The sequence below is a fragment of the Stenella coeruleoalba genome (genome assembly GCF_951394435.1).
Source record: "Stenella coeruleoalba genome assembly, chromosome: 9".
NCBI classification, from domain to species: Eukaryota; Metazoa; Chordata; class Mammalia; order Artiodactyla; family Delphinidae; genus Stenella; species Stenella coeruleoalba.
Genome location: NC_137155.1, coordinates 55,525,578 through 55,549,759, shown reverse-complemented (window position 1 = coordinate 55,549,759; position 24,182 = coordinate 55,525,578). Strand labels below are relative to the sequence as shown.

At 44.7% G+C, this 24,182-nt stretch overlaps 1 protein-coding gene and 1 long non-coding RNA gene across 4 annotated transcripts in view; one reads left to right on the top strand and one right to left on the bottom strand.

Moving 5' to 3' along the window:
- Positions 1-1,734: 1,734 nt before the first annotated feature.
- On the top strand, positions 1,735-11,698 carry LOC307191370. Of its 3 annotated transcripts, none has more exons than XR_013829734.1 (3): positions 1,735-1,864; positions 1,937-2,066; positions 11,367-11,698. It is a non-coding gene; the product is annotated as an uncharacterized lncRNA (long non-coding RNA). The 3 variants fall into 3 exon arrangements; XR_013829735.1 differs by lacking the exon at positions 11,367-11,698 and adding an exon at positions 3,251-3,704; XR_013829736.1 differs by lacking the exon at positions 11,367-11,698 and adding an exon at positions 3,248-3,704.
- Positions 11,699-17,292: 5,594 nt separating this feature from the next.
- Positions 17,293-24,182, bottom strand: part of LOC307191369 (uncharacterized protein) — a gene marked incomplete at its 3' end in the record, with an annotated part of 547,413 nt that continues 540,523 nt past the window's right edge. Inside the window, exon 22 of the mRNA XM_079931381.1 lies at positions 17,293-17,321. Coding sequence (XP_079787507.1) covers positions 17,293-17,321 — 29 coding nt within the window. The remainder of the gene's footprint in view (positions 17,322-24,182) is intronic.

The window sequence follows — 24,182 nt, the reverse complement described above, 5'->3', positions numbered from 1 at the left end:
TTAATCCTCATAATAATGCAATAAGGTAGGTAGCTATTATCTCCAGTTTTATTTCCTTCATAGGACATAGTGAGGAGTAAATGAGTTAATGGATATAAAGCCCTTAACACAGTGTCTGACAATTGGAAACCTCAGTAAATGTTAGCAACAATTATAATAAATATCACATTTTAATTGGTTGCTAGAAGCCAGTCCCCAAATGGGTATAATAGCTGCTCTAAGAGAGGTGTAAGCAAAATGCTATGAGGGTTGAGAATGGGGAGAGAGTATATCTAGGAACTGGGCCTTCCAGAAAGGACGTGTGGCTTGAAGGCATGCAGGCACAGGCGGCAGGAAGGATGGGACAAGGACGGGGACCAGGGAGCAGGGAAGCGTGGGCATGTTGGGGACAACTGTGACAAGGTCAGTTGCCCAAGGGCGGAGGAAATGTATACGTCAAGACTGAGAATGTGGGTCATATGGGGGAGCACCTCAGATGCCTTCCAAGAGTTCACACTGAATCTGGTAGGCAAGGAGGCCACTGGAGGATCGTAAATGGTGAACGCCACGGTCAACGCTGTTTACTTCTTGAATGCAGTGGCGCTCCAAGAGTTACCCAGGGAACACTTAAAATACTCGCAAAGCCATTGGTCCTGGGATTTAAAATGCACTCGGAGCCAGGACACAGTCCAGAGTGGATGCGAATCTGGCTTTAAGAATGAGGATTAAATCAGACCTAAAAACTCACAGAGGCCGGATTTAGCTGGTCTGGTCCCTGCATCAAGGGCAGTGCCAATACTTTATCTGTTTTTAAAGTGATCTCACCCATCCTGCTCTTGCCTTTTTGTCTGTGTGATGGGGACAAAGGAGCGCCAGCACAGAGCACACACCTGAGACAGAGCCACGCTGGGTGACGTTTGTATAAAACTTGCCACTCAACGTTGCAGCGTTTCTTACCCCCTCCTCGTTACTTCTAAATGGGACAAAAAGTGATTCAAGGACAATCAATTCCTCGTGTACTTTTTGTGCGCCGTCAATGTGCAAGACACAGAGCTGTCAAGCTGTGTCATAGGGCCCCTGTCCTCTAAGAGCTTAGAATCTAGCTGAGAACCTAAGACATGAGCGTAAATAACTCATGACAACTATCATAAATAACTAAGATAAAGTGAAAAGGGGGTAAGAGCATGTGAGAGAGTGCAGACAGGGTGCTTGGGAGGGGAAGGGGGTGCTGGTGATGATGACAGCTTTTCTTTGGAGAAGGACAACATATATCAACCCCCCTATTTTGTCCTTTATAATTTAGTATGCCATCTACTGTGGGCTGTTTGGTATAGTGTCTTGAAGTCAGAGAGATCTTGGTCTGAATCTTGGCTGCACCTTTTACTGGCTAGGACTCCTCTGGTAAATGTTCTGAGCTTGCTTTTCTAAAAATGGTGTTGATATTGCTTCCCTCACATAATTGTTATTGGGGTACAAAAAGGCAGCAGTTAGGGTATGCAGATACTTTTCACTGCAAGTAACAGAAAACCCAACCCAAACTGGCCCAAACAGGGAATTTGCTATCTTGTGAAAGAGGCACTCGAGAGTGGAGTAGCCTCAGGGATGAACTCTCTTGTCAAGTAGCAGGCTCTTTCAATCTCTATTCTGCCATCCACGGTGGGAGCTTTCCCAGACCTACTCCACTCATGTTTGTAGCATGCATGTCAATGGCCACATGTCCTCATCCATTTCCACTTCAGTGGGGCTAACATAGGTCAGTGCCTGCTTCTGAACAAGGAACAATCATCATGGGTTCCTGTGTGAGCTTCTGGAAAGCTGTGTGACCTTTTGGAAGCTGCTTAACCTCTCCGTGTCTGTTTCCTTATCTGTTGTGGACTTCACGAAGGTACCTACCTCATAGAGGTTCTGTTAAAATTTAATAAATGATGGTTACCTTGAATCAGTATTTTTTTTTCAGACCATCTGCAGTTACCTATTGGTAAATTATGAAATAAATTTAAGGGATTGTGACTAGCTTGAAAACCACAAAGAAAAGTGACTAAACAGTAGTGCATAGAGAATCCCAAAGCGTGTTGCATATGACAAAGGTGAGTGCTGTTTCTTGAAACTTTCGTTTAAATTTTATATGTATTTGTGCATGTATTTCATGAACTTGGTTCATGAAAATAAAAAAGTTGAGAAACAGTAACATGGGCTAATCAGGGTAAATGTTGGCGGCTGGGGCTACTCCTTTAACCAGGGCTTTGGGAGAGAGGAGAAATCAATGTTGGGGAGAAATACGAATTGCAAGCCATTCTATAGGGTTTATCAAGGGCCAGGCATTGGTTTAAATCTTTATGTATATTAACACATGCAACATTCACAGCACCGTATGAGTTAGACTCCTTTATTAACCCATTTTCTAGAAGACAAAACTGTGGTAGAGAGGTTAACTAACTTAGACTGTCACACAGCTAGTACTGGTGGAGCTAGGTTGAGGCCCATGCAGCCTGGTTCCAGAGCCCATGTTTCTACTACACGACATGGGGAGTCAACATTCAACATTCACTCCCTGGGTGTAAGGGCTCAGCGCAATGCCAGGCACAGAGAGCAAGCACTCCATAAATTGTAGCTATCATCGGGACTATTATCTCGGAAAGACCGATTTGCAATCATGAAAAGCCCCTCCTTGATGTTCTCTCCAGCTCGAGGACTTGTAGCAAGTCCATGGAAGGGAAGGAAGCTTTGACTTTATTCTAAGTCACATGCTTAATAAAGTGGGTACCGTGGCGTCCTCAGAACTTTTAGAGCACAACCGCGTTTTTCAAAGGCTGTGTGTATGTCTGGGATGGCACTGGTCAGGAACAAAGGCAATTTCCTCTAAAACAGGCCACTGCTGTCACCCTGAGGTGTGTTAAGTAGTGGTTTCATGACATGACCAGAAATGCACAGGGCTAGCCACTGAGAGCATGTGGTAGATGGCAGGTCAGTTTGAATCTGGTGTTTAGAAGATGCTCTGAGCTCTTCCTGGTGTGTTCGGTAGGGAAACTGGAAGACCGAACAAAGAGACCTTCATGTGCCCTGGTGTAGGTAGGAGTGACAAAGAGCCTGACCTTATTTTCTACAGGGCCATATCTTGGTGGGGCTAATCTAATATAGCAGAAAAAAATTTTTTTTAAGCAGTCCCAGGAGGACTAATAAAATGGCTTTGAATTTCATTACGTTTAAGATGGAGGCACTAATTCAATTAGCCACAAAATGAGAATTTTCTTACCTCTTCTGTTTGAAGCAGTTCTGAAGATAGACTTGCATCCAAGGAAATGCCTGGACTCCTTTTGGATCTAATCTTCCTCCTGAAGAAAGACAGTCCTTGTCAAATTGCAGGCCAGCTTCTGAGTCTTCACTTTTCTCCTCTGGAAAATTACTGGGAATGAGAATAACATTGGGAATAAGAGCATGGACCTTAGTCAGCTCTCTTGCGTTCAGATCTCAGCTCTGCCATTATTATAGGTGTGTAACCTTGAGCAAGTCACTTAATCTTTCTGAGCCTCAGTTTCCTCACCTGTAAAGTGGGGATAATGAAAGTAGCATCATAGTCATAGGACTCTTACGAGTATTAACTTAGTTAATGTATAGTAAAGCATTTAGAAGTGTGCCTGGGACACTCTATTGAATTTTTTTTTAATGTTACTTCTTTTTTTTAAAAATAAATTTATTTATTTTATTTATTTATTGGCTGCATTGGGTCTTTGTTGCTGCACGTGGGCTTTCTCTAAAGTTGTGGCGAGCAGGGGCCACTCTTCATTGTGGTGCCCAGGCTTCTCATTGCAGTGGCTTCTTCTGTTGCAGAGCACGGGCTCTAGGCACATGGGCTTCAGTAGTTGTGGCACGTAGGCTCAGTAGTTGTGGCTTGCAGACGCTAGAGCACAGGCTCAGTAGTTGTGGCGCACGGGCTTAGCTGCTCTGCAGCACGTGGGATCTTCCTGGACCAGGGCTTGAACCCGTGTCCCCTGCATTGGCAGGAGGATTCTTAAACACTGCGCCACCAGGGAAGCCCCTCTATTGAATGTTTGCTATTATTATTGCTATGTGCAAGGCCCCATGCAGGGAGCTGGAGCTATAGGGGTGATCAGGGCAAGATTTCTGCTCCTCAAGTCTTGGAGTCTGTAGACCTTCACACAGAAGAGCATCAACACACAAGCGGTCAGTGCTCTGACACGGCCAATGGCCTGAGGAAGAAGCAATTGTTTCTGGAAAATAGAGGGAAGGCTTCACAGAGGAGGTGAACTTGGATCTTGACAGATAAATAGGAGGCTGCATGGGCAGGCGAATGGAGGAGACGTGCCAGACTCAGGAATAGCATGTCCAATACCATGTCTTGCAAGGCTAACGTGTGTCCAAGGATTGGTGGGCATTTACCAGGGGGTTAAGCCAAGGGTTTATGGGGTGGACTGGTGAGGTATGAGGCTGGAAGGTCACTGGGGGCAGGCAGTGAACCGGACTGTTCATTTTGGGGAGACAAGATAGTTCCGTTAAATTAGGATTTCTGTGAGCTTTATAGAATTCAACAAAAAGGACTGCAGAGTCCCTTTAATCCCATCTCCAGGTTTTTCCTGGAATTTATCTTTTGCTTAGGTGGTACATTTCAACTATTTTTCCCAGCGTATTTATTTGTAAAATGGATTTAATTCTGTTCTTGTAAAGCCTTTAGAAAGGTCTGTTAGGGACACAAAATGCTGAAGAATGATGGTAAAGTTTTAAAAGAGATTTATTTGACCCTGAGGCCAAATGGCACAGCCTGCAAATGTGATAAATCTAGCAAATAAATAAACAAATAAATTAATAAACTTACATGCCTTGGAGGAGGCAGCTGTCCAATAGGCAGCTCTGCCGTTGCCACTTACTTTTACAAGAGCACTTGTTAATCCCACATGCTCCGGACAGTTATAAAGGTTTCATTTCCGCCCTAGACCTTGCTTCCCCCCCGGGTGTGTGGAGTGGAGTACTTTATTTGAGACCGGAGTCATGAATGTACTCCCTGCAAGGTGATGACTTCATGTATATTGATATTGCCAGTAGGGGTTTATTTTCTTTCTTGTGAGGCTGTGATCTTTTGAAGTTAGGAACCACGACTTACACAGCTCTTTGCACAGAGCTTTATACGTAGAATGTGTTGGGCAAACATCTGTTACATGAAATGAGGAATGTCCCGCTCACTGTGTATCTCCAGCACTGAGCATCGTGCCAGCACGTGGGAAACACTCAATAAATACCAGTCGGATGAATGAATAAATGAATGAGTGGTGCAGATCACAGTTTTGGCAGGTATTTCTAGCTTCAGCACTCCTCTCCTGCGTATCAGAAGCAAGGCGACATTGGAATCTTTTTGGTTACTAGAGTGGCATACTGTCCCTGTTTGAAAAATGCAGTGTCAGAACTTATCCCAATGAGATAAGGTGCTAGACTATAGATGTGGGAGGAGAGATGGATGACCGGAGCAAGAGAGGAGAGAACAAGAAACACAGATGCCAAACATATCTATCTGTCTGTCCATCTGCCTATCATCTATCTTCTATCTATCTATCTATCTAATCATCTATCTAGTCTATCCATCTATCTTTACATACATAAAACTAGCTGTTGAAATTTATTAATCAACGTGGAAAACTTTAAAATATCTATCTATCTATCTATCCATCCATCCATCTCTCTAGTTTTCATCTTTCTCCTGGTTCAATTGCTGTTGGACATTTCTACTTGTACTTCCACTCACAGCCTAAACTCTGCCATTTGTCCTCGAGGGCTGAGCAGTTGGTCCATCATTGAGGCTGACCGTCTCCATCTCAGGATCCACCACTTTAGATGAGGTCTCCTCTATCTCAGTGATCCTCTCCCACTGTTTAATCAATGTAAGGAATTTTTCCATGGGGTCCGCCACAGACACGTTGCAGGTGATCTGTCTAAACCTACTCTTACCACCAGTTCCTGATCAACAATTTTCAGTGGCTCCTCATTATGCATAGGTTAAAATTCAAATACCTTAGTTTCTTTTCAAGGAACTTTACAACCTGCCCTTAGACCTCTGTCTTACTACTCTATTTATAAGCCCTCTGCGCCAGCCAAGCTTGTACTGACTTACTCTGGAGAAACTGCTGTTTGTCTCCATTTCCCCTCAAGGACCCTCACTGAACACCCTGCTATGTACTGAGCTCTAAGTAAGATTTCATCTGTTTCTTCACCTGTTTACTGGACACGGGTACGCCACCCCTCCTCCTCCCAGCTGAGCTCAATCTTAATCATCCTTTAAGGCCTGTCTCAAATCCTTCTTCCTCCAAGTAACCTGCCTGGACAGTCCCAATCCACGGTTCTTTTTCCCCTATTTGAGCTAATCACTTATGATTTTGTATTGATATATTTTATTTCATTTTTTACTGAAGTATATACTTGATTTACAATGTGTTAATTTCTGCTGTACAGCAAAGTCACTCAGTTATACATATATATACATTCTTTTTTATATTCTTTTCCATTATGCTTTATCCCAGGACATTGAATATAATTCCCTGTGCTACACAGTATTGATATATTTTAAAACGTTTATCTCATCCCCCCAATTCCATTGTAATTGTGTTGTCTGTTCCCATGAGGGAGGAATTCTATCATAGCCTTTCTGTTCGTGTGTGTGTGTCAGTTGCTTGCTGAAGGTACTCATCAACTTTGGGCTAATTGATGGTGCAAATACTTTCAACATTTTGGACTTCTTATCATTTTCTAAATTTATGTCACTTTAACATTCAGAAAAATGTGCCCCAGAGGCACAAATTATTTATCATACTAAAATTTCAATGATCAATGTTAAAGTAAACATTGTTTTAAACCTGGTGATTTAAAACATGCATTTTCCTTTTTAACTTTCTTAACGAGCAATTTTTTTTCTGGAATGTTGATAAAAAATAGATTTATCATGATCACTGTTCTACTTTTTTTTTTTTTTTTTTTTTGCGGTACACGGGCCTCTCACCGTTGCGGCCTCTCCCGTTGCCGAGCACAGGCTCCGGACGCGCAGGCTCAGCGGCCATGGCCCACGGGCCCAGCCGCTCCGCGGCACGTGGGACCCTCCCGGACCGGGGCACGAACCCGCGTCCCCTGCATCGGCAGGCGGACTCTCAACCACTGCGCCACCAGGGAAGCCCCACTGTTGTACCTTTTGAGCTTGAAACGATAGAAGAAAGGTCTTCCTAGGGCTAAATCTTCTCTTGCCCCTTATGGAATAGTTGAAGGAAAGATCATATTTCTCAGGGATCTAGTCACTTCTCTACCATTGACTGTGCAACCTTCGGAAAGGCACCCAACGGTGTGTGCTTCAACATCGTCATCTCTAAAGAGGGAGACAGTGATACCAGCTGGGCCTGAGATCATACAGTGTTGAGGAAAAAGGTTCTGAACACTGTAAAGTTCTATCTCAATGTTAGGTCTCATTACTGTCGCCATATTACCATCTCCATCCCCAGGCATCAAAAGCAGGTGACCAGGCAGAACAGGTGACTTCTTGAGGCAGCAATATGCCATTTTCCAAAAGTGTGTAGTTCACAGGTCATCCCTTCCTTTTGTATGTTGGAAGTTCTAAGGCAGCTGAGTGGGTAGGTCATTTCTCTCTCTTGCTGTATTGGGATCTCTTCTGGTTTTTGTGACTTCTCCTCCCACCGCTGCAATGGACCTTTGGGCCTGTAAAACGTCTTTGGGGAATGGGTAGGGAGTCTTAACATGGTGAGCAGGTGATCTTGATATACAGTATTTTGTGGAACCTAAAACACCATCAATTTTAAAATACACCATTATTTCAAAAATCATCGAGAAAGGAAAAAGTGCCACCAATTTTAAAGTATGACACATCATTGATTATAAGATGCATCCCTACTTTAGCGATGTGAAAGATGAGTGTCTGAGAATTAGTCAAATACAGTGCAGCTGGCCTGTTGCAGCAAGAGGCTGCTTCGCGTCTTCTGAGCCCCATCCATGCTGGGTCCTGAGGTCTGCCTGCTCCCTCCTCCTGCCCCAGCCTCCTCTGCAGACCTCCGCTGCTAAGTCCCCCTAGCTGAGCTGCAACCGGCTGTTCTCCTGCTTCTCCCCCGACAGTGGGAAGAGGACTGGCAGAGGCTAAGGAGAGGCGAGTACAAAGCCCAGGAGCCTGGGCAGCTTCTTGTTCTGACTTGGCAATGCCACGTCTTCAGTGCCTTGTTGCTTCGTTAAATCAGCATGGTAAGCAGTTGCCCCAGAGGCAGACCCTTCTAGATCCGAGGAGACATGTCGCCGGGCTTGTATGTTCTCTTATCCAGAAGCACTAGAAGACCAAGTGACCACTCGAGGTTTTTCCCAGCCCTGAGTAGCTCTTATTTGGTGAGGGTTCATCTTGTGATATGGACCTGATAAATGTCACTTATGGGTGACAAGTAACTCAATGTGCTAGGCCTAGGCCCACGAGCAAAGTGGCTTCCTTCTTTCTCCAAGATAGAAGTCAGGGCTGGAGGTAAGCAGAAGGTTCAAAGCTATTTACAGAAAAGGCATGATCCTTGCCCTGTACGGAGGGTGGGGGGTGGTCACCACGTTCTCAGATGTCACTGCCAACTGCAGATATTTCAGCACCTCTTTTCCTTCAAACGTCTTGGGTTTCAGACAGGGAGGTAACCAGACGCTTCCCATTTGCTACACTAATGCTGTTTCGGGCCCTGTTCCTTGACCTTACAAGTCACCTGCTCCTCTTGAGTTATTGTTACCCTGTGGGCTGAGATATCTTCTATCCAGGTTTGCTAATAATACTGGGAATAATGTGTAGCTCAAACTCATGTCATCATTTAGTGTGTAGCTTTGGGTAGCAAAATTGATCATTCTGTATGGCTATAGTATTGGTTTCACTTCTTCCACTCACAGAGGGAACTAAAAGGTTCTGTGGATTATTGCCCCTTACCCCTGAAAGGTTATTTAATCTCTGCACAATCTTCTGTCTGCTGTATAAGTCTTTGTTCTCTAAGCATTTGAGATTAGAAGTCTTCAGTGGTTTTCTTATCTCAATAAGCCCAAACTCCTTAGCATGACACTCACAGCTGTTCTAGTCAGGACTCTTAGCTCAAACTAGCTGAAGCAAAAAGGGAAGTTAATGACTCAGATAACTGAGAGGTCCAGACATAGATCTAGAGCTTCAGGCATAGGTGGATCCAGGGGCTCAATCAATGCTTTGCAGGCTCTATCTCCCTCTCGTCACCTCCTTGCTCCAGATCTTTCATTACTGTGGCTTCATTTTACAGACACGCGCTTTCCAGGTAATGGGGAAGATGGCTGCCCACATCCAGAAGTGGATGAGACAGGCATTTCTTTCTTCTGATATTGTTACATGAATCCTGCTTGGGTCTTGTGTTCACCCCTGGACCAGTCATTATTGCTGGCCCTGATTAGCCCCTCCTGAGCCCTGTGCCCACCCCCATGAATATGGGTGCCTGGACACAGTGATGACAGACCCACTGGGACCACACGCAGCAGAGGAGAAGCAGCTGTCTAAAGGCAGCATGGGTAGTGGACAGAAAAAAATACCAGATGTCCTCTCTAAGGTCTTCTATGGTTTGGCCCCTTCCACCTGTCCAGCTCCTCCTAAGATTTTTCTATAGGCTCTTATCTACTAATCACATTGGACTATTTCCTTCCGTGAAAACCTGCCTTCACCTTAACACCTTGTTTTCTTTCCATGCACTGTTCCCTGGAATTTTCCTCTTCCCTTACACTTGTCAACATTCTTCTCAGTCTTCAAGCCTTAATTAAAATGCTACTTCCTTTAAAACTCTTTCCTGTACTTCCAATTCTTCCACCTTGTAGTCAAAGGATTTGGCTGATGGTACTTTTATAGAAGTTTGTTTATTCTTCCCTCTATTTGGAGCTACTGCCGAAGAAATGCAAAGATGAACCTAACCATTTACTATTCTTTCAGTATCACACAGGAGATATGCAATAAACATTTGTTGGACGGATAAATATTCGCTCAAGATTTTTTTTTTTAGAGGATTCTATGTATTGGATCTACCCAAATACACACTCATACACCCTCAGAGCTTGAGCTCATGTATGTAATTTCTGCTAAATGATACACACACAGGATTTTTGTATATTCCCAGCAACGCTCTGGGAATAACATCGTTAGCTTCTTACAAGCACATTGTGTGTGTTATCTGATGACTTTTCTGTCTCTGGGTTATAGGGAGTGGGGTGAGTTGGGAATGGGGTCGTGGGAGAAAATCTGTCAAGCAAAGAAACTGGGCAGGCTGTAGGATTGAATCCCGTCACGTCTGGGAAAAGAGCAAAAGCTGGGGGAGGTATTTGAGCCTAAAGGGTAAGAATGCAGCCTCCACATATGAAGTCAGGTCCCACTACTTGTTAGCTGTGTGATCTTGGGCAAGCGAACGAATGTCTCTGAGCCTCAATGTCCTTGTAAGTAGGGAAAATAGAGTTTTCACAGGATAGGATGGCCATGGAAACAAAACATGATAATGCATGCAGAGCACAACACAGTACCGGCTTCTAATAGGTACTCTCCACCCACCCACCCACTCTGCCATCTCCCAACACATACACGCAGGCTGTGGTATAAATAAGTGCATGGTTTTTCTTCAGGGTGGCCAACCGTATTGGGTGGGTCAATATTGGGAATGCGTTAAAGAATGTTCTCTTGGGCTTCCCTGGTGGCGCAGTGGTTGAGAGTCTGCCTGCCGATGCAGGGGATGCGTGTTCGTGCCCAGGTCCGGGAAGATCCCACATGCCGTGGAGCGGCTGGGCCCGTGAGCCATGGCCGCTGAGTCTGCGCGTCCGGAGTCTGTGCTCCGCAATGCGAGAGGCCCCAACAGTGAGAGGCCCGCGTACCGCAAAAAAAAAAAAAGAATGCTCTCTCTTAGTTCTGATTGTAGTTCCCTGGCTAATATTGTCACTGTCTAATAACCAGAGCGATGATGCACTGAAAGGATGGACTATGGGGATGGCGAGACGCCAGCCGTCTCTGTTGAGGCCGCAGTGTCGTCAGGAACATCAGCAATGGACGACGTATTTTTATTTCCACTGCATCTGAAATGTACAGTTAGTTTGGAGAGAGCGGGGAAGAAGTAGCCCCTTTTGTCCAAATGACACCCAGTGTGTGGAGGGCCCCCCATCTCTGGCTGAAGGATCTGTGTGTTGAGGGAAGGAGACCAAGCCATTTTCTGGATTCACTTTGTGTCTCTATATAATGACCTAATTGTAGTCACTATAGGAAGGAACCTCAGACTGCAGTCCACTGCTAGAATGATGACAATGCCTGGAACTTTCTTATTCCCTCTCCTGTGATACCCATATATAGCATCTATTCAAATGCTTTTCATATTTACATTGAACAGCTATGAGGCTTCACCCAGACCAATGTACATCACGTCGGAGAGGAAGACACATATGCGATTCATTTTCTGAAGCCTGATGTCTAAGGATTTACCTAAGGACCCAGGAATGTCATGAGGTAGGTTTTGGAAGTGTCTCAGGTGGTGTGATTATCGATCGGCAGGCTCACTTCTTCCACTAATTGGCTATGGGTTTGCATTTCCAAACTGTGACCCACCATGTTAATAATCTGATGGAATCTTTAAGGAGGCAGAGAAAGGTACACAGCTTTACTGTAAACGGCTGGCTGTGAGGCACGCTCATGCCCCGTGGAGCCATTGCGGATGCCAGGAGACAGGCCCTCATGAGTCAGCTTTGTCCCTGAATCATGTTGGGGGTGGGATAGGGTGGGGGGACTTTAAAGGTTACTCTGCAGACCCAGTCGTTTTACCAGTAGGACCCAAGAGAAGCAATACTTTCTGTCTAGCGTTTCCCACGCGCTTAAGGTGAAGGTTCTCTTCACCTTAAGATTTATCACGTTGCATTGTGATTACTTATTATCTATCTGTCTCCCTATATCAGTTCAGACAGGAAACTCAAACTACTTTAAGCAAAAAAGAGACTTTATTGGCTCAGTAACCAGTGAGGTCGGCTGGATCCAGAGGCCCCAACAGTGCTCTTGGGATCCAGTCTCTCTCTTTTCAGTCCCGCCTTCCTTTGCGCCGGCTCTGGTTTTCAGGCCGGCTTTGCCTGTTGAGGACGAATGGCTGCCAGCAGTCCTAGAGATCGATGGCCACGCACCCAGATCCAGAGGCAAAGAGAAGGCCCTTCTCTCTGCTCAACTGGCTAACGTTGGCTCCGGACCCCCCAGAAAAAATGCTGTGGCTCTGATTGGCAAGGCCTGGGCACAGGCTTGTGGAGGTGGGTGTGAGGTCAGCCCTCCCTAATCTGCAGGGACGGAGACTAGGGGAGGGGGGGCGAGCAAATGACATTTGGGGCACCGTTGTTAGAAGGAGGAAGACTCGAAGCTGGGCCTGCAAAAGAGTTCATAGCCGCTGTGCCTCCTGACTAGAATTCGAGCTCTTCAATAGAAAGATGACGCCCATGAATTTTGCCTCTGCCCTGCTTCCTGGTACCATGTCTGGCAAAGCAGACTCATGCACGCAGATTGGAGTGAACTGCTAGTCCTCAGAAGAGCTGGGTCTAATTCCCAGTGTAGTGCTCTCACTCCCGCGTTATCTCCCCTTGGTGACATGGTGGCTTCTGGAAAGGGTTAAAATTATCTCTGCTTTTAGCCTGTTGTCCCTTCCATTTAAACAATTTATTAGAGAAAGTATTCTAACTTGGCTCTTCAAAGGCAGAGATGTCCATTGTCTTTCTTAATTTTGGCCAATGTACTTTGGCAAATTGACTGACACTCTGGTAACTCTTGGTAACTTACTGCTATACCAGATCTGTGGTTATAGTAGGGATCCAACATGGCTAAATGTGTTTATGTGCTTGTATTGGACACATCTCATGAGCCTCCTCAGATGCTCTCAGCACCGCCTCTCAGCTCGCAGCTGCTTACTGAACTCAGGCTCTGCTGTGGCTTTCATTCTCCGAGGGCCAATACCATCCTGCGGTCTCCGGGTTCTCCCATCAGGACCGCGCTTTGATGCGGCACCACGCTGCAGGGCCTGGGCTGTGTCATGGGGGCCAGATGGTGCAACGGGGTTATCTCCCCGTGGCATGCTCTTTGGCCAATGGCAAACAGGAGATGGATAGGAGCTGGGTAGAGAAGTTTTCTCTCCTTCCTCCCTCCGTGGGCTCTTTGAGGCCTACCGTGAAGCCACGGCCAACACAGTAATTCATCACTTGGCATTGCTTCTTATCCTGCCTCAGTTCTCTTTCCTTTCGTGTTCATTGCCGTGGGATCGCACCTCCCAAAGAAAGCCTCAGGACTCCATTCCCGCTTCACGCTCTGTTTTCCAGGAAAGCTGGTCTAACACATTACTTTGTTTTTATGTGACGTTTTCTCTCAAAGCTGCCGGAAAGGTTTTTAAGTTCAATCATCTTGATTGGCTCTACTAAAATGGGGTTTCTGTTCCTTTCTACTTGTAAGAGGGATAAACTGAGACACACAGTGAATGTAACTTGCAACTTTACAGGCTTCATCATTGACCCACTTAACACAGAATCTGGGTTTCCTGTCTTCCCTTTCAATGCTCTGCTCCCAATCACAATATAAATCTGGATCTGCACATACAAAGTGCAGAGAATAATTGGGACATTTACCTCTATCATTCAAGCCAGGCAACCAAACCTAAGATAGCTGCATAATTGAGCTCAATGTCTTCACTTCACACTGGGCTTCTAGAAACAGCCAGGCAGGTCACCTGAATCTTGCCCTGACGTTGTTATCATGCTACTGGTGATGGCAGGTATATATTTTTTAATGCAGTTGATTTCAATTCTTGAAATATTTTGCATTATGGGCCAAATTCCTTTGCTTTTTATTTTTATTTTTTGTGGTATGCGGGCCTCTCACTGTTGTGGCCTCTCCCGTTGCGGAGCATAGGCTCCGGACGCGGAGGCTCAGCGGCCATGGCTCACGGGCCCAGCCGCTCCGTGGCATGTGGGATCTTCCCGGACCGGGGCACGAACCCGTGTCCCCTGCATGGGCAGGCGGACTCTAAACCACTGCGCCACCAGGGAAGCTCTCCTTTGCTTTTTAATTAATAGAGATGAAAATAAAGTTCCAGGAAAGATAATAGAATTTTGACAGGTGGGTAAATGTCATAATTATAAATAAAACGTTTCAGATTTGCCCAGTGGCACACTATAAACATGAAGGTAAGTTTAACGAGTAAGTGGCTAGTTTGTGCTCTGGTGTCATATTGATTTCAAAGTGGTCTCTTGCCACTGCTTTCCGGTTCTGGGTTTGCTTAAATGAGTTTTGTTTTGTTTTTAAGATTTGAAATTATACTCAAATACTTATAGAAAACCAATAATAAAAAGGAATCTATTAGGAAAAAAAAAATCTGCTGATGGAATAAGTTCCAATCCAAACCTGAAAGGAAAATGTTATTTTTTTCTGGCCTTTTGCCTGCGTGGTGGTTGACATTCAGGGTGGGGGAGATTGAATTGCCCTGTTTTATATCAAAAATTATTAAATTAATAATTGTGTTATACTGGGGATCCTACTCTCTTTCAAGAAATTTTAAAGCACCACTGAGGTCCTGATGCTTAGAATGCAGTTGCTTGATCATGTTACTATTGTCAGATACCATGATGTACATTCATCTAGAAAAGGCAGTGCATCAATCTAGCATGAAAGCCGCTTCTGCACATTAATGAGCCTGAATTGTAAATGTCGAACCAATATTAAGAGCACAATAGTGTTTTCTGACACCTATTTAAAAGTACATGCGTGGTGACTATTGTAAAAAAATAACCAATCATATAAACGTTTCAACAATATAAAGTAGAAGGAACTCAGTTTTAATGAAATGTACATCTAAAAGAACTGAAGAAAAGTTTTAATTGGATTGATGTTCGCAAACACGTCAGATTGGAGAAGATGGTTTTAGATTCTTAGTTGGCCCCCAGCTTAGATTTTGGTTTTCCCTGTGGTCTGGATCACGGAAGAAACCAGGAGAAAGATCGAGACCAAAGATGGAAGATCTTTACTAGGAACTTATAGAAAGGCCACAAGTATATTCTGTCATGGCAAGACTGACGTGAAATATTACTTATGTTATGTAGTTAAGAATTAGAGAGAGACTGTGACTTAGCCATGGAGTCCTTGGTGAGAGAGACTGTTACAAAGAATGACATCTTTTAGCACCATGAATTTGTCTGCGGCTTACACCAGTCTCACTTAACCTTTTGGCTGAGTTCCATGCTCATGTATTCACCTGTAAAATGCCTATAAAATAGATCAGGTGTTGACCAATTCTTATGGAAAAGTAGGCATTTAAAATATTCTGATCAAATATATTGAACAAACAAAAACCAAGATGAGTCAGATTCTTTTGATTCTTTCATCTCCACAGTCTTATAAGAAACGTAGAGATTTCAAAAAGCTCCCCCTTCCCTGGAAAGATAAGTAGGTTCCAGAAAGGAATAAGAATTAGCTGTTTCGCACTGTGAACTTGTCAATGCCACCAGATAGATAAACAAATGGTGAAGGGCAAGAAAACTGAGTTTTGCACCTTGGAACCACATTTTAAAACAAAAATCTTCTGCCAAAGATTCTTGAACATCCACTCCCTTTTAACTTATAATAAAAATAGCAAGAAATTCAATGAAACACATTCATTTTCAACATACAAATAACGCTAGACTTTTGGTTCCAATTAAAGGCACAATTTCCCAGGGCAGCTGAAGGCTGCCTTGTGAGAATTTGTCTTTTGTTTTCTTTTTTTTAACAAATAATTAGGCAGCATCTTAGTACAAGCTGCTTCAGTTTCTAAACGCATAAAAGGCAATAAAGGGTAAAAGTTAGAAAAAAAGATTATGGGACAGAACTTGTTTGACGATTAGTTCCTTCAGGCGATGCAGCACCATGATGCCCAGCTTCATTTTGGAACAAGATGAACCTTTTCTTCTTACTTAGTTTAAGCATTAATCAAATGTCAACAGACTGAGAAAAGTCATCTGTGACTGGCTTGTTTTCGTGTGGCTCCCGTTCATCTTTTGGGCTCTGTGGCTTTCTTAACCCAGCTGATGAATGGACATTTCAGGGATGAGTCATTTTTAAACTTAGTAACATGCTTAGCCATCTTTCTTTCTTACCTCTTCCTTTGTTCTCTCCTATTTCCTTCCATTCCTTCTCCTTCTATCTTTAAGAACAAAACAAGTGTTGAAAATTAAAGGGCATAATATTTTTTTAAAGTTGATCATGCAAAAGAAACAAGATAAATCCTAACTATTTTGATTATAGTCCATTCAATACTCAATACTCCTAACCTGGGTTAATTTTACTTTTAGATTGGCTTTTCTTAGCTAAGTTCCTTTTGAAAAAGTCAATTTTCTCCTATATAATGGTTATTCTAGTAAAGTCATTTTATATTATAATCCAGGGGTCTAGGAAAGTAAAGCAAGGATTAATGTGCCTGTGTATCTTTAATCTCTAGTCTAAGATCACTGCTGAGGAACAAGGTCTTGGAAAAATTTAGCCTCATTACTGTTTTGGGATGACAGCTGTCTGTGTACTTTTTTTTTTTTTTTTAAGCTATTTTGTTGGGGATGGTTTTCCGCTTTTATTTTATTTTTTTCTGGATTTATTTATTTTTGGCTCCATTGGGTCTTTGTTGCTGCGCACAGGTTTTCTCTAGTTGCGGCGAGCGGGGGCTACTCTTCGTTGCGGTGCGCGGGCTTCTCATTGCGTTGGCTTCTCTTGTCGTGGAGCATGGGCTCTAGGCGCGTGGGCTTCAGTAGTTGTGGCTCGTAGGCTCTAGAGCGCAGGCTCAGTAGTTGTGGTGCACGGGCTTAGTTGCTCCACGGCATGTGGGATCTTCCTAGACCAGGGCTCGAACCCGTGTTCCCTGCATTGGCAGGCAAATTCTTAACCACTGTGCCACCAGGGGAAGCCCTGTCTGTGTACTTTTAATAGATCAGTTCTATTCATCTTTTCAAATGAGCTTTTCCAAAATGCTTCCACAAATTGCTAAGAATACACTTCTCATACGTAAGTTTGTTATTTAAGGCTGATATATTGGATTTTTTTCTAGTCAGTTGTTTTTGGTTATTCTGATACTTTCTGTATCCCAATTCCTTCAAAGTTTTCTGTTTTATCAGGAAAGCTGTATGTGTGGCTAAAAAAGTGGTGGATAATTTTAACAATAATGTAGTTTTATATACCTTTGAATATGGGTCAATGCGATCTTCAAGAACTTTGCAACATCCCAGGCAACGTGTTGGAACCATGCTCACTGGATTTGTCTCAGTGAAGATTACAGGTGGTCATTCAAGTTCCCACTTCCTATCCCTTTCTGGAGAGAGACAAAGAAGTAACTGTCAGCACAAGGTGACATTTATATTTCTGGCTTTAGAATTTTCCCAACTTGGGGCGTGGGGAAGGAGTTAGGTATTTTTATGTCAAGTGCCTCTTACATATAACTATGTCAAGTGCCTCTTACATAACGCCTTATGGTTTGCATGGAAGTGAAAAATGAAAGATGGAAGAGTGTTGTTTGTGATGGATTTGATTGTTCTCTTATGTCTATAAAAGGGAACATGAAAGGAGTAAGCTAATTCACGGTTGGGCCAATCCACTCACATAGTGAGAGTGAATTGTCTGAACTTATATATAAAGACTAAATAGTCTTTTTATTCCAACTATTTATTCCACTGAAATTGAACTGTACCAGGCTTGGTTTAAGGTTATCTCCAATGTAACGAGTCATGGGGAAATATTCTAAGAATAAACAATTCAAAGAAAATACTACTCAATGGATATCATACACAGGGAAGGAGGCATCACTGTTATTGAGGGCCCAAAAGACCATTTGATTTTTGCTAGCACAATGAAAAGAAAATCAGGAAGGGCCCAGTGCCTAATATAATAGATGTTGGAACATGAAGCCAGAGAGGACTATGTAGAGTCCAAGGTGGGTACAAACAGTCAGGAATTCCTTGAGAAGGTGGTGAACAAAGATAGTTGTCTTTCCAACACAGACAATTCCATATTCAGATCTTATACTATTGGGCGTTTGACTGAGAAATGTCTGGAAACCGTTGTCTATGGTAAGACCAGAAATGTGAGCATCTCACAATACTGGATCTGAGGTCCTTGTGAAAACCCATGGAGAGAAGGGGTGGATTTATAGGACACTGGATGGTGGTGCCGCAGAGCCACAGGACGGGAATCCATGCTCCCAGCCAGCATCCAGGAGCTCCGAGCAGCTGCTGACTGGGGGCTGCTCCCGGTGGTGTTTTCAAGGTGATCCATCCTGAGCAAAAGGCTCCCAGCATCTTTGGATTTAGGAACTGAAGTTCCTTTTTAATGCCCCCAGGATGTTAGAGCTCTTTGTGTGTATCTCCACCAGCCTGTCCAGTCCCTTAGCTGGGCTTCCTCTCTGCTTCAGTAATGAAAACGTGCAGCAATCACAACTAAGGACCTGCAGAGCAATTTGGAAATGTTCACTCATTAGTGAACTAACAGTGCTTCCCGTGACTCCTGCAGTTCTGTTGGTGCAGATGGCAAAGGGCTGGCTCCTGAGTGTGTCTTCCTGAGGTTATAGTGCAAGAGGATGATCAAGTTAGCCTCCTTCTCTCTCTCATTATCCTGTCCGTTGCTCCTCTGTGTATTCTCCCAGTGCCCCAAACCTGGCTAATTCTGAATCTCCCCAGGCATTGTCATGGAGGTGGTACATAGCTGAGGTAGAGCATCTGGGTGCCCGAGACCAGCGTATTGCTGTGGGAACAGGTTTCAGCCACCCCCGTGGAATTTACACTCAGGACGTGCAGGACCCCAGCAGAGCTTTCAGAATGAAGGAAGAAAGAAGCAATAGAGAAGAGATAGACATCATGGCCCTGGGAGCACGGAGACAGCTTTATGTACATGTTTTTACAGGATGTGGCTGAACATATTGTACGGTTCATGTGGAACACATGAAGCACTGTCATCCCCTCCCTGATGTGAAGCAGAAGTATTGCAACACAGTGGCCCGGCTGTGGCGCTTGGCAGCCATGCTCTCCAGCGCTCAGTTTGGTACTAAGGGCTATCATTACCGTTTGTAAGTAGCTCCCTGTGATGTGAAAAGGCTACCAGGGAAACGGCAGCCACCCCAAATGCAGCCATCACAGAACACAGAAGGACCACCGGGCATCTGTGCAGGTTGCTGTCGAGGTCTGATTCGCTTCCCGCTCTCAGACAGAATCCAGAGAGGGAAGAAGGGGGAAAGGGTCAGAGGGAGGAGGGGGGTTTTTCCCAGTCAAGCCAGGACGCTCAGGGACCCCTCCTTTGTAGTCCTGGGTCTTCAGTGTGATCAGCTGTGGCGAGGAGTCTTTGGGACCAACCCAAGTTAGCCTGTGAGTCTGGCCTCGGGGAAAGCAGCGAACGAGGCAGAAAAACAGAGAAGTGGGAAGTGGTTGCTTGGTGCTGAGTTTGGCTTAGTGTTTAGAGCTCCACTGGAGCTTTCAGGCTCCCAGCAGAACTCAGAGGGGAATGAAACCCACAGGAACCCGAAGTTAAGGCTTGGCAGGAAACCACTGGTGAGGCCACGTGGCTTTTCACACAGCGTGGCCCGAGGCCTGTCGGGGGCTTGAGCCACCTTTCACCACCAATCCCGTTTCTTTGGACTCATTGGAACCAGAGTCATTGAATGTATTCAGTCAGGACTCCAGTTTTCCCAGAAGCAGAGCCCCCTTCTCACACCCAAGACTGTGTCCTCGGCTGGCGAGTTATTATTTACCCCTGCTGCCCAGCTGGGCAAGGAAAGCTGGGGTTGTTTTTGTGAAGAAACTCACACTGGGATTGAGGAGATGTGAGGGTTGGAAAAGGAAAATATGAACAGAGATTTGGAGCCGAGACTCTCCGACTCTGTTGGGTGAGCCCCCTACCCCGGCCCCCCTTTCTCTCTAATAGTCCTAGAAAAACAGAGGTGATGTCGTCATAGCAGCTGCTGATGGCCTGACAGACAGTTTCCGCAGCGCTACATGAGGCCCTTTGGTGTCCCTGTCAGGAGATTGGCAGCTGAATGACACCAATGAGGCCAGGCCCGTATTCCCTCTGGGAATGCAGCCCTAATTGATAGACAGAGGCAAAGAGAAGGATTGTTTTTGAACCTGAAAAGAATCCCCTTTTTCTCTCCCTAAAGCTCATGCCCCTACTCTCCACAGCTCTATTTTTCCCTCCCCCCGACACTTTTTTTTAAAGGTGTTTTGTTCCAGAGCAGTTACAGAGCTTAATGGAACTGAATGACTTTTACCCTTCACAATCTGTCAGTCAAAAGCCTGACTCCAGGACGGTTAAATAAAGTCCTTTCAGAGGCAGACAGGAGAGGAATGTGTCAGTCAGGCAACAGACCCCTTGTGTTTTCATCTGTCAGAGGGGTGATGGGAGAGCGGTGGGCCCCAGGCAGGACGAATTCCCAGCAGCCGCTAAGAGGCCTTGACAAATCCAGGTGTGGAGCCAAAATGTCAGCCAATCACAAGCATTCTTGAGGTGTGGGCTCAGAGCCCCCAGGCCCTCGGGTTTGCAATCAGCTATGAGATGTTTGGGCAAAGTTTCAGCACAGGTTTCATACTAAGCATTTTTAACATAAAACCAGCCACTAAGTGCTGGGTATCTGTACAAGGCATGGCTTTCAAATTACTACACTGCTTAGCTGTGAGCCCTGCAGACAGTAATCCTCCGGCTGAAAGGCCTTCAGGTAGACTCCAATTCCAAACCAATTTTGTAGAGCCACTTGGGTTTTTTTTCCTAATACTTTCCCTTCACATTATAAGACAATCCATTCATCTTGCCCATTAACTTAAAATTGCTGGGCAATTTTCTTCTTTCTTTTGAGGGTTCTGAACAGTTGCTTTTGTTCGCTATGGATCCAGAGCTTTGCACTGAAAATGTCCACCGTTGAACATCCTAACGATCTATTATGTTTCGGTGACATTTCCTTTAAGGGCTTTCCCTGCTCCCACAAAAAAAGAAAAAAAATAGAGAAGGATGAGAGCGGGAGGAAATGAGGTAGAGGGCGTGGAGACGTTAATATTTAAGTAAACAGGGCTTGTTCTCCTCAGGGCCCTACTAAACACCACACAGATCCTTTGACCCAGGACTGAAGTTCTAGGTGTTCAGGTGGGAAAGCCACCCACAGACCTGGACGAGTGGCCTGCTTGTGGCCCTGGGGCCGGCAGGAGAGGAACTCTCTCTCAACTCTGAGGATTGTTTTGGCTGCAGGGTGAACTTGGGCATGTTGCTTTTTACTTGCTCGCTTTCTTCCCCCTCCTTGGGAGATTTTTGCATAAAATAAAGGGATTTCCGTCTCCTCCCTTGTTTTTTTTTTCTTTGATGGGCTACCTTCCACCTCTTAACACACTATTCCCAAAATAGGCAGAGTCAGCACTGATTCTGTCTCTGACTTTTTCCCCTTTTCACCACAAGGTCAGATCTAGGTATTGCAGTGTCCATCTCCTAACCATTCCTGGGACCACTCAGGACACTTAGCGTACGTACCTGGGTACATCAGGCAGTGAGAAAGTTCCCCCTCTTCTCTCCTTCCTTCCCTCTTTAGCCAAAATGTAGACACTGTGTTTTCTCCTATCCGTGTGTTGGGCCTCTAGGGATAAGCTGGTTTTAGACAAACTAAACTGAAATTCAGAAGGCCTTTGGCACAGACTAATAAACTCTGTCAAGTTGAAGAAGTCCAAAACGTGGTTCAAATAAATTGGCGCATTCTGTGTTAGGAAAGCTAAACGTTTTCCAGAGAAATGGATTTTCATCATTTTGCCACAATATAGGAGATTAGAGAGTCAAAAGAGGCTAGACCTGAGCTGATCAGCAGCAACAGAGCAGAGCAGCTCACTTCCACCTTGGGCTGAGAACACACTTCTCGCATCCTCACAGATCAAGTTCTAGGCGCTGCCTCAGAGCCTGCTGTTCTTCCTGCTGTCGACAGGGACTCTGAGTGAGATTTTAGGCCCGCAGAAAACTTCCTGGGAACAATATTCCTCTAGACTATTAATGAAGTCTTCAACTTCAGTCCTAGAAATCTGTGCTCGGAGGCTTCCTGAGTCCATCCTTCACTGATTATTAATGATCTGCCACGCTTGGAAGAACAGCCACTCCTCAGCTCGCCTTCTGCCCGCCTTCTCTTCCCTCAGCCTAAGCAAACATCATGTCTGGGGCACTGCTGGGAACACAGCAGCCTTCTACACGAGGGAAACTGTTTTTCCTTTATGCCTGAGACTGAAAATAGATGCCGTGGCTTCTGTTTTTAAAATTAGTGGCTACATGAAACTTTCAAGCAAAGGCTAACTGCTTTTGAAAATGGTAATGCGTACCCTAGCGGGGACAGAAACTTCTTAGGGAAAGCCTTCGTTCCTCCAAATTCTTCATAGGTGGCACTCAGAAAGTGCTCTGGTTAAAAAGCAAATGAACACATGCACAAGCCCCAAACCCCAAATGAACACAGATCCTACTTGTTGCTCTGGCAGTCCCTGAATTCAGTCCATTAAAACCCAATTAGGAGCAAACAGGTTTTCATCCTTCCTGCGCCATTTCCTACACCTGTGGGTGGGGAAAGGCAGACAGCAGCTTGTTGCTAAGTCATGCTCCTGTCACGCAGTGCTGACGCCTCAGAGTTGGTTTGCTTGTGCCCACCTCTAAGCAAAACCTCCTGTCCACTCAGTTCCGAGTGCAGTCAGTCCTGTGGTTTGACGGTGCGTGGACACGGCATTCACATATTGGCTATAATACATCTCTCAGCCTTCATGCTTAAATGTTTCTTGTGGGAAAATATCCAGCTGGGTTTTCATTCAGATGGCTGCTAAATCTTTTGTCTTGGATATATGCTATAAGGAACACAATTTCCTTCCTAGAATTGTATATGGAAGCAACCAAAAGCCACATTTGAAAGTCTGGTTGATAATGCTAAATTCATTCTTTTTTTTTTTTTTTTGACTGATTCAGGTTTGAAATTCCCTTGAAAAAGTCTTACTATTTTAACGTTTGGCAACTTTAGTGCCAATTCTGCAATAACGCACTCTTGGAGTTTCATCTCAAGATCTCTAAACCCGATGACCAAAAAGCCCGAGGAGTTGTCTGTACACGCAGTGCTGGGGGAAACTAGGTGTGAGTTTGTAAATCAGTACATTAGTGACTTGAGGTTAGAACAGGCTCAGAAGCTTGACCACCTGCTAGTCCAGTTCATTTTGTCATTAGTTCTTACATGATTTTTAGTCAAATCAGATCACCTTTCCCATTGATTATTTGAAATAATAATCCTTGTAATGACAATTATTAATTATAATATGTCGATTAGACACTGTATTATTGGTATAATAATAATAGTATGTGCTCCCTGCCTTTCATATAACTTCTGTATACATTAGCTTGTTTAAAAGACAAAAATCCCCTGTTTGGGGCAGTGTTTATAGCAGTTAAGAGTATGGCCTCTGGTGACAAACGGCCTGTTTTCAAATGCTGGTCCTGCCACTTACTACGTGTGATCCTCGTCTCTGAAATAGAGGTGATAATAGTATGCACTTCGCAGGGTTGTTGTGTAACTAAATGCGTTCACACACAGAAAGCCCTTAGAACTTCACTTGGCACATTATAAGTGCCTAAAAGGTTATTACTTATTATTATTTTGTTCCACTGTGTGTAGCCTACATTAATAATTCAAGGGGGGCTTCCCTGGTGGCGCAGTGGTTGAGAGTCCGCCTGCCGATGCAGGGGACGTGGGTTCGTGCCCCGGTCCGGGAGGATCCCACATGCCGCGGAGCGGCTGGGCCCGTGAGCCATGGCCGCTGAGCCTGCGCGTCCAGAGCCTGTGCTCCACAACGGGAGAGGCCACAGCAGTGAGAGGCCCGCGTACCGCAAAAAAAAAAAATAAAATAAAAAAAATAATAATTCAAGGGTTAGTTTCAACCAGTTAGGAAGAGCATTCTTTACCAATAACAATGAGCATCCTACCTTTCCTCTCACCACCATTCATCGTCCAACTCGTTGTTCTGTTGATATAAAAAGTGGCCCAAGGCTGGCAGCAGTGAATTTCTAGTGAGTGAGTGGGTTTTTAAAACCTTCCGGGGAAAGCTTGCTGGTGAGCAGCTCACCTGAAAGGGAAGGTGTTCCTGAGGCCCCTAGGATGGCACCTGGCCCTCTGGATCCCTATGCATTCTTCTTGCCCTGC